The sequence below is a fragment of the Saccopteryx bilineata genome, chromosome 3 (genome assembly GCF_036850765.1).
Source record: "Saccopteryx bilineata isolate mSacBil1 chromosome 3, mSacBil1_pri_phased_curated, whole genome shotgun sequence".
NCBI classification, from domain to species: Eukaryota; Metazoa; Chordata; class Mammalia; order Chiroptera; family Emballonuridae; genus Saccopteryx; species Saccopteryx bilineata.
Genome location: NC_089492.1, coordinates 302,009,581 through 302,019,135, shown reverse-complemented (window position 1 = coordinate 302,019,135; position 9,555 = coordinate 302,009,581). Strand labels below are relative to the sequence as shown.

Below are 9,555 nucleotides of genomic sequence, written 5' to 3'. Positions count from 1 at the left end.
AGGCGATGAGAGTCTGGGGCTGACCACAGCTGCTCACTCAGACTCCCCCTGCATTGGCAGTGTGTCCCCTTCAGACCCTCCCACTGTCCACCTGGTGCCTTCTGGACCCGGGGTGGAGGAAGGGTGGACAGGGATAGGAGAGTCTCTGAGGACAGGTGTCTTCTGTGTGATCATCCCTGAAACCTCACCCTCTTGTAGCCCATCATTCTTCTGGGGACGGAACCCTGAGCTGACAGAACGACAGTGTCAGGGGCCCCTCTCCTGGCTTCAGGAGCTCTAAGGGCACTGGGATATGACAGCAGGTAGGGGTCATGTTGTCTGAGCTGTAGCATCTGTAGATCCCCCCGTGGTCTGGGGTCACAGGACTCATGGAGAACTCTGCCTGGTACTGCTGAGCTCGGAGCTCTGATGTAAGATGCAGGAACAGGTCGGCTGACCCCTCCTTGGACAGAAAGAAAGTTTCCCTCTGGACTGTGGACTGACACAGCAGGGTCACATTCTTTCCTGAGGCCACTGTAGTTCCTGGTTTCACCTAGAGGGAGGGACGACTAGAGAGAGTGGGGGAATGTGGCTGAGGGCTGCCCGTTACCTTGTTCTGACCTGAGAGTCAGCAGGCCTCTCTCTGAGGACCGTCCTCTCTGTCTGTCTCTGTTTCTCTGAGTCTCCCCTCGCCTCCCATTCTCTGTCTCTCTGTCCCCTCCCTGGGACCCTGCACGTTCACTCTGCCCATCACCACCTGAGATCCCCCAGCAGGGCCTGTGCAGAGTCTGGGTCCCTGACTGAATCCATGGGCCCCTCACCTGCCACCAGGATGTCCACAGGGTCACTGGGGGCCAAACACTTGGAGGAGAGGTTGTACCCACCGTAGCATCTGTACCCGCCCCTGTGGACACTTTTCACAACATCAAAGGAGAGGTTGGCCTGAGAGAGCGCAGCCTGGGACCCAAAGTCAATCTTCAGGGAGAGGGAAATTCCCTCTTTTTTGATGAGAACAAACCTGTTATAGGTGACATCAAAGTGACACTGGAAGGTCAGGCTCTTTCCATAGACCATGATGCGGCCCTGCTGGGTCAGGAGGGAGGGCTTCTGAGACACACCTGGGGAGACCAGACGAGAGTTAGAGGGGCTGCTCCTCCCATACAATGTCATCTCCTGTCCTGGCCCAGGTCTCACTGTCTCTCTCTGTGTCTCTGACCCAGGATCCCCCTATAATCCCTTCACCGACCGTCTCACACGAGGCTCCCCTCCCAGCAAAGATGCCCGTAATGGGTCTGGTGCCTCAATCCATGGATGAGATAGTAATGGGACTTATTCACCTGTCACCACCAGATTCAGGGAGTCACTGGGCCATGACCACCCAGTGGGACTAAGGTAGATACAGTGATATCTCCCTGCAAAATACTCTGTCATCTGTGTGATGGAGAACTTGGCCTTGTTCTCAGACTTCAGTGCCTTCTGTGGCTTCAGAGGTTGTGTGTTTCCCTTTTCATACAGATGATACTCCTAAGCCTGCAGGTTCCCCTGACTCCAGATGGTCACTGACTTCTTCAGGGGGATGACAGAGCCTGGCTCAGCCCAGATGTGAGGTTTGAAGAGGGTCCCTGGAAGAAATCAGAGACTGGGTCCCAAGACATTCCCCACCCCCATCCACAGCTCTCAGCTCCGAACACCACAGATATCTCCCATCTGTCAGCCCAGAATTGATGTTCTCCCTCAACTTCCCAGGGGATAGCCCCTTGTCCCCCATGAAGAATGACACCTGGGGCCACCTGGAGACAGACTCACCCACCTGCATTCTGGCCCTTGGGATCATGCTCAGCCCTGGAAGAGAGTCCCTATGAGAGATTTGCCCTTAAAACCTAAGCAGATCCCCTTCTCCCCATCGTGAGCCTCCTGAGTACAGGGCTCCTGAGAGACCAGGGCTTGGCTGTGGGGCGGGGTCCCCCCCAGACCAGGGCTTCCCCTCCCCCTCCTCATTGTCACCCAGGTAGAGCAGGGCCATGCGGGTGGGGGTCACGGTGTTTCTTCTTTTCAGTCCAGGAAGTGCAGATTGAGGGGCTTCAGTGCCCTCAGGATAGAAACAGAGGAGTGGCCACTCAGGGATTGTTCTTCCCTGTCACATCGGCAGCCCCTCAGAAAGGGGAACGTTCCCTCCCAGGAGCCTGGCTCTCATTTCCATGATGTAGCAGGAAATAGACTCTAAAGCCTCCTGAGATGTCCCTTCAAGGTGAGGTGACTCAGGGCACGTCCTTCTCTGTCAGAGCCTCCCCCATGGGGTCACTTTCATCCTCAGCCCGTCCATCAGCTGCTCCCTGTGGGGTCCTCACCATGGATGGTGGTCACCAGTCCTGGAGTTGCTTCAGGAAGACGTGGGTCCCTGTGACTGCAGAGCTCAGATCAGCAGGGACAGGTCCACCATCACCCTGTGCAGTTCAGGTCAGTGTCACTGTGACCATGAACACAAAGGAGAAATAGAGAAAAATAAGGGAAGGAATTGGGTGCCTTCAGCTCCAAAGTGTGGCTTTCTATCACAGTCCCCAGGTGAACTTCTCTTTCTTACAACAACATTCACCTGCCTTCCTGGGAACAAGTGTGCGTCAATCCTGCTCATCAGTGCCCTCAGTCCCGTGACCCTGTCTTCAGATTCAGTGGACAACAAGTGAGTTATTGATCTGATTTGGGGAACCACACTAATTCTTGAAACATTCCTTCATTGTCCACTGCTTTTGTGACCTTGAGCTGTGATGTACGATCTCTGAGTCCCATGTTCTCCCTGCGCAGCACATGGTGAATATCTGCAGTCCTCAGAGTGTTTGTCGGGTCGGTGCCACCAAGACATGAGGGGCCTGACCAGGAGGTGGTGCAGTGGATAGAGCGTCAGACTGGGATGCCGAGGACCCAAGTTTGAGACCCCCAGGTCGCCAGCTTGAGCGCGGGCTCATCTGGTTTGAGCAAAAGCTCACCAGCTTGGACCCAAGGTTGCTAGCTCGAACAAGGGGTTACTTGGTCTGCCGAAGGCCCGCGGTCAAGGTACCTATTAGAAAGCAGTCAAAGAACAACTAAGGTGTCACAATGTGCAACAAAAAACTAATGATTGATGCTTCTCATTTCTCCGTTCCTGTCTGTCTGTCCCTGTCTATCCCTCTCTCTGACTCTGTCTCTGTCTCTGGGGAAAAAAGAAAAAGACATGGAGGGGAGAGATCAATCTCTGTTTATTTCCAGATCTGATTGAGACGTGTGAGGTGAGACATGAGCGATGTTGTTTTAACTACAAAAAGTTGGACTATTGCTATACCCACTCAAGAACCCGCATTTGCCCCTGATGCTGAGAAATGTGAATAATATTTCTGAAATGTGTAGCCATATGTAATGCACCAAGCAGAATGTTTCCAAATGTAGAGGGGACCAGAACAGATGAAAGAGGCCAAAGATGAGTGGCTGCTGGTGCCTGGGGCATGCAGGCAGTGCTCAGCGGGGAGGTTATCCACTTCTGTGAGGACAGGAGAGGGGCCTCAGACTCTCACAGGCAGGGAGGTGGAAATCCGAAACAGGGCTGTTCCTGCCACATGTTTAGAGTGAGCACTAGGATATATATCTGTGCCCTCTGGCTTAGCCCGTGGTCAACACTGAGCCCTGTCATGAGTGTGTATGCGATCATGTGTGTAAAAAAAATGGGTTTTAACCCAGGGTTTTTTAAGGTGAAAAAGGAGGGGGTGATGAACAAAAACAGAGCAAAGGAATCAAAAGGTGGAGTCTGAGGGTCCTTTGCTGAAGTGGGTGGGGGTGGGAGGGGCAACGCAACGCAGCTCAGAGCGTTCTGATGACAGGTTGTGGGCACGTATGTTCCAGAGCTGGTATCTCTGCATGTCGGAGTTCATTCCTTCCCTTGGTTGCTGCAAGAATGGCAGTTAGCAAGTAACTTAGAACAAGTGTCCAAGATTCACGGTCAGGTTGTCTTTTTGAAAACCTGTCCTGAGTGAAAATTGGGATTGTAAACCTCGGTGTGGTGTGAGTGAGGAGAAGTGGTTATTCTTCCAGCTTGGCTGTTCACCCCTGATGAGCATCAGAGAGAACAGAAATGGGCATTTTAACTGCAATGAGAGCTTGGCCAGAGGAAAAAGTACAGAATTGATTATATGCTTTGACTTCTTACACAATATATAACTGTGATTACTAAACCAGTAATACTCAATCATGGTTATAAGAGCGACAAAACTGAATTTAACATTTTTCAGGAATCCTTTTATAAGCTTACTTTGTAAGTATATTCTCATGTAGCTCTATTTTATGGCTAGTCAAACTAATATCAGCAAAGCAGTAGTATAGCATATCTACTCTTTGTTAGAATTCTAAATGTATGTGAGGTTATGTGGTAGTTGTCTTTCTCTGACTGGCCTATTTTACTTAGTATCATAATTGATTAGGAATGAGACAAAGATGTCTGCTCTTACCACTCTTATTCAACATAGTACTGGAAGTCCTACCACAGCCATCAGGGAAGAAGAAAAAATAAAAGTCATCCAAATTGTAATAATAGAAGAAAAATGGTAATTATTCACAGATGACATGATACTGCACATAGAAAACCCTAGAAACTCCATGAAAAAACTACTAGAACTGATCAATGAATTTAGTAAAGTAGCAAGATAGAAAATTAATGTTCAGAAATCAGTGGCATGGCTTAGACATGGAAACAGCCAAAGTGTTCCTCAGTAGAGGATTGGATAAAGAAGGTGTGGTAATTATGTACAATGGAATACTATTCAGCCATAAGAAATGTGACATATTGCCATTCACAACATGGATGACCTTGAGAACATTATACTGAGTAAAATAAGTAAATCAGAAAAATCTAAGAACTGTATGATGTCACAAATAGGTGGGATATGAAACTGAAACTCATTTACATTGATAAAAGTGAAGTGTTTACCAAGGGGTAGGGGACATGGGGGAGGGGGGAGGGGAATAGGTGTAAAGAAGGAAAAATATATGGTGATGGAAAATGAGTTGACTTTGGGTGATGCATATACAACATAACCAACAGTTCAGTTGTTATAACAATGTTTACCTGAAACCTATGCACTCTAACTGATCGATGTCACCCTGTTAAATTTAGGTTTCTAAATAAAATAAAAAAAATACATCAGTGGCTTGTTTATACATCAATAATGAACTATCAGAAAGAGAAATTAAGAAGAAATCCCATTTACTACTGGAGCAAGAAAATAAAATAAGGTACTTAGGAATAATTTTAAACCAAGGAGGTAAACCGTCTGTTCTTTGAAAATTAAAGGGATACTGAAGAAAGAAATAGAAGAAGACACAAACAAGTGGAATCATGTATCATTTTCATGTATGAAAAAAATTAACATCATTAAAATATCCATAATATGGAAAGCAATGTGTCTTATTAAATATCAATGTCATATCTCACAGATCTAGAACAAATACTCCAAAAACGTACAAAAAAGACTCCAAAAAAGACTCCATATAGCCTCAGCAAACTTGAGAAAGAGGAACATGCTGTGGTTGGGTAGTTCAGCTGGCCAGAGTGTTGTCTGACATGCTGAGGTTGCAGATTTGATCCCCGGCCAGGAAACATGCAGAAATCAACCAATGGCCTGGATAAGTAAAGCAATGGATCGATGTTCTTCTCTCTCTCTCTCTCAAAATTAATAAATTTTAGAAAATGGAAGCATTACACTACCTAATATCTAACTACACTGCAAGTTTATTGGAATCAAAAATCAAAATAGCCTGGTACTGGCATAAGAACAGGCATACTGATCAATGAGTTCTTTTGAAATCAGATGAGATTGGGTGCATTCAGAGTGGTATGGCTGTAGATGATACAGATTAATGGGGCAGAATAGAGAGCCCAGAAATAAACCCATGCCTTTATCGTCAATTAATATTTAACAAAAAAGGCAAGAATATGCAATGGAGTAAAGACAGTTTTTTCAATAGATGGTGTTAAAAAATTGGACAAGTACATGTTTAAAAAAATTAAATTAGACTACCAACATATGTGGCATACAAGAGTAAACTCAATGGACAAAAGACTTCAATGTAAGTTGTTAAATCATAGAAATCTTAGAAGAAAACTTTGGAAGTAAAATTGCAGACATCTCTCATAGCAAATATGTTTGCCAATATATCTCCTTGGGCAGAGGAGTCAAAGGAATAAAAATAAACAAATTAGACTACATCTTATGTTTCTTTTGTTTTCCATATAAATTTATAAATAGCTCTTTGATATTTTAATGGGGTGACATCAATAAATCAGGATACATATATTCAAAGATAACAAGTCCAGGTTATCTTGTCGTTCAATTATGTTGCATACCCACCACCCAAAGTCAGATTGTCCTCTGTCACCTTCTATTTTGTTTTCTTTGCGCCCCTCCCCACCCCATATCCCTCTCCCATTCCCTCTCCCCCCCGTAACCACCACACTCTTATCAATGTCTCTTAGTTTCACTATTATGTCCCACCTACGTATGGAATAATACAGTTCCTGTTTTTTTCTGATTTACTTATTTCGCTTCGTATCATGTTATCAAGATCCCACCATTTTGCTGTAAATGTTCTGATGTCATCATTTCTTATGGCTGAGTAGTATTCCATAGTGTATATGTGCCACATCTTCTTTATCCAGTCATCTATTGATGGGCTTTTTGGTTGTTTCCATGTCCTGGCCACTGTGAACAATGCTGCAATAAACATGGGGCTGCATGTGTCTTTACGTATCAATGTTTCTGAGTTTTGGGGATATATACCCAGTAGAGGGATTGCTGGGTCATAAGGTAGTTCTATTTTCAGTTTTTTGAGGAACCACCATACTTTCTTCCATAATGGTTGTACTACTTTACATTCCCACCAACAGTGTATGAGGGTACCTTTTTCTCCACAGCCTCTCCAACATTTGCTATTACCTGACTTGCTAATAACAGCTAATCGAACAGGTGTGAGGTGGTATCTCATTGCCGTTTTGATTTGCATTTCTCTAATAGCTAAAGAAGATGAGCATCTTTTCATATATCTGTTGGCCATTTGTATTTCTTCCTGGGAGAAGTGTCTATTCATATCCTCTTCCCATTTTTTTATTGGATTGTTTGTTTGTTTGTTGTTGAGTTTTATGAGTTCTTTGTATATTTTGGATATTAGGCCCTTATCTGAGCTGTTGTTTGAAAAAATCATTTCCCATTTAGTTGGCTTTCTGTTTATTTTGTTATCAGTTTCTCTTCCTGAGCAAAAACTTCTTAGTCTGATGTAGTCCCATTCATTAATTTTTGCCTTCACTTCTCTCGCCATTGGAGTCAAGTTCATAAAATGCTCTTTAAAACCCAGGTCCATGAGTTGAGTACCTATGTCTTCTTCTATGTACTTAATTGTTTCAGGTCTTATGTTTAGATCTTTGATCCATTTTGAGTTAATTTTTGTACAGGGGGAGAGACTGTAGTCCAGTTTCATTCTTTTGCATGTGGCTTTCCAGTTTTCCCAACCCCATTTATTGAAGAGGCTTTCTTTTCTCCATTGTGTGTTGTTGGCCCCTTTATCAAAAATTATTTGACTATATATATGTGGTTTTATTTCTGGACTTTCTATTCTGTTCCATTGGTCTGAGTGTCTATTTTTCTGCCAATACCATGCTGTTTTGATTGTAGTGGCCCTATAATACAGTTTGAAGTCAGGTATTGTAATGCCCCCAGCTTCATTCTTTTTCTTTAGGATTGCTTTGCCTATTTGGGGTTTTTTATAGTTCCATATAAATCTGATGATTTTTTGCTCTATTTCTTTAAAAAATGTCATTGGAAGTTTGATGGGAATTGCATTAAATTTGTATATTGCTTTGGGTAATATAGCCATCTTGATTATATTTATTCTTCCTAGCCAAGAACAAGGTATATTCTTCCATCTCATTATATCTTTTTCGATTTCCCTTAACAATGGTTTATAGTTTTCATTATATAAGTCTTTTACATTCTTTGTTATGTTTATTCCTAAGTATTTTATTTTTTTTGTTGCAATCGTGAAGGGGATTATTCTTTTGAGTTCCTTCTCAGTTGTTTCATTGTTGGCATATAGAAAGGCTATTGACTTCTGTATGTTAATTTTGTATCCTGCGACCTTACTGTATTGGCTTATTGTTTCTAGTAGTCTTTTTGTGGATTCTTTGGGGTTTTCGATGTATAGGATCATATCATCTGCAAAAAGTGATACCTTGACTTCTTCTTTTCCAATATGGATGCCTTTTATTTCTTTGTCTTGTCTGATTGCTCTGGCTAGAACCTGTAGTACCACAATAAATAAGAGTGGAGAGAGTGGACAACCCTGTCTTGTTCCTGATTTAAGGGGGAAAGCCTTCAGTTTAGTGCCATTTAATATGATGTTAGCTGATGGTTTATCATATATGGCCTTTATCATGTTGAGATATTTTCCTTCTATACCCATTTTGTTGAGAGTCTTAAACATAAAATTGTGTTGTATTTTATCGAAAGCCTTTTCTGCGTCTATTGATAAGATCATGTGGTTTTTGTTCTTTGTTTTGTTGATATGGTGTATTACGTTAACCGTTTTACGTATGTTGAACCATCCTTGAGATTCTGGGATGAATCCCACTTGATCATGATGTATTAATTTTTAATATGTTGTTGTATTCGATTTGCTAGTATTTTGTTTAGTATTTTAGCATCTGTATTCATTAGAGATATTGGTCTGTAGTTTTCTTTTTTTGTGCCATCCTTGCCTGGTTTTGGTATGAGGGTTATGTTGGCCTCATAAAATGTGTTTGGAAGTATTGCTTCTTCTTCAATTTTTTGGAAGACTTTGAGTAGAATAGGAACCAAGTCTTCTTTGAATGTTTGATAAAATTCGCTGGTATAGCCGTCAGGGCCTGGACTTTTATTTTTGGGGAGGTTTTTAATGGTTTTTTCTATTTCTTCTCTACTAATAGGTCTGTTTAGGCTTTCTGCTTCTTCTTGACTCAGTCTAGGAAGGTTGTATTGTTCTAGGAATTTATCCATTTCTTCTAGGTTGTTGAATTTAGTGGCATAAAGTTTTTCATAGTATTCTACAATAATTCTTTGTATATCTACGGTGTCCATGGTGATTTCTCCTCTTTCATTTTGGATTTTGTTTATATGAGTTCTTTCTCTTTTTTCCTTGGTAAGTCTTGCCAAGGGTTTGTCAATTTTGTTGATCTTTTCAAAGAACCAGCTCCTTGTTCTATTAATTTTTTCTATATTTTTTCTGTTCTCTAATTCATTTATTTCTGCTCTGATTTTTATTATCTCCTTTCTTCAGCTGGTTTTGGGTTGTCTTTGTTCTTCTTTTTCTAGTTCCTTAAGGTGGGAAGTTAAGTGGTTCACTTGGGCTGTCTCTTGTTTGTTCATATATGCCTGAAGCGATATGAACTTCCCTCTTATCACTGCTTTTGCTGCATCCCATAGATTCTGATATGTCGTATTGTCATTTTCATTAGTCTGTATATATCTTTTGATCTCTGCACTTATTTCTGCTTTGACCCATTCATTTTTTAAAAGTATGTTGTTT

The 9,555-nt window shown here is 42.5% G+C and overlaps 1 protein-coding gene across 1 annotated transcript; it reads right to left on the bottom strand.

Annotated features, from left to right (window-relative positions):
* Positions 1–202: 202 nt before the first annotated feature.
* On the bottom strand, positions 203–1,149 carry LOC136330143 (leukocyte immunoglobulin-like receptor subfamily B member 2). Its single transcript, XM_066266650.1, has 2 exons — positions 781–1,149; positions 203–532 (listed from the first exon to the last, which is right to left on the bottom strand). Exons 1-2 carry the CDS (start codon positions 1,147–1,149, stop codon positions 203–205), a joined length of 699 nt encoding a protein of 232 aa, XP_066122747.1.
* Positions 1,150–9,555: the final 8,406 nt, after the last annotated feature.

Bases quoted from the DNA above. Each gene is read 5' to 3' on its own strand.
- LOC136330143 (XM_066266650.1), bottom strand. From the start codon at position 1,149: ATGACATTGTATGGGAGGAGCAGCCCCTCTAACTCTCGTCTGGTCTCC. The intron at 533-780 runs GTCAGGGACCCA...CCCTCCCTCTAG, and splicing joins GTGAGGGGCCCATGGATTCA to GTGAAACCAGGAACTACAGT.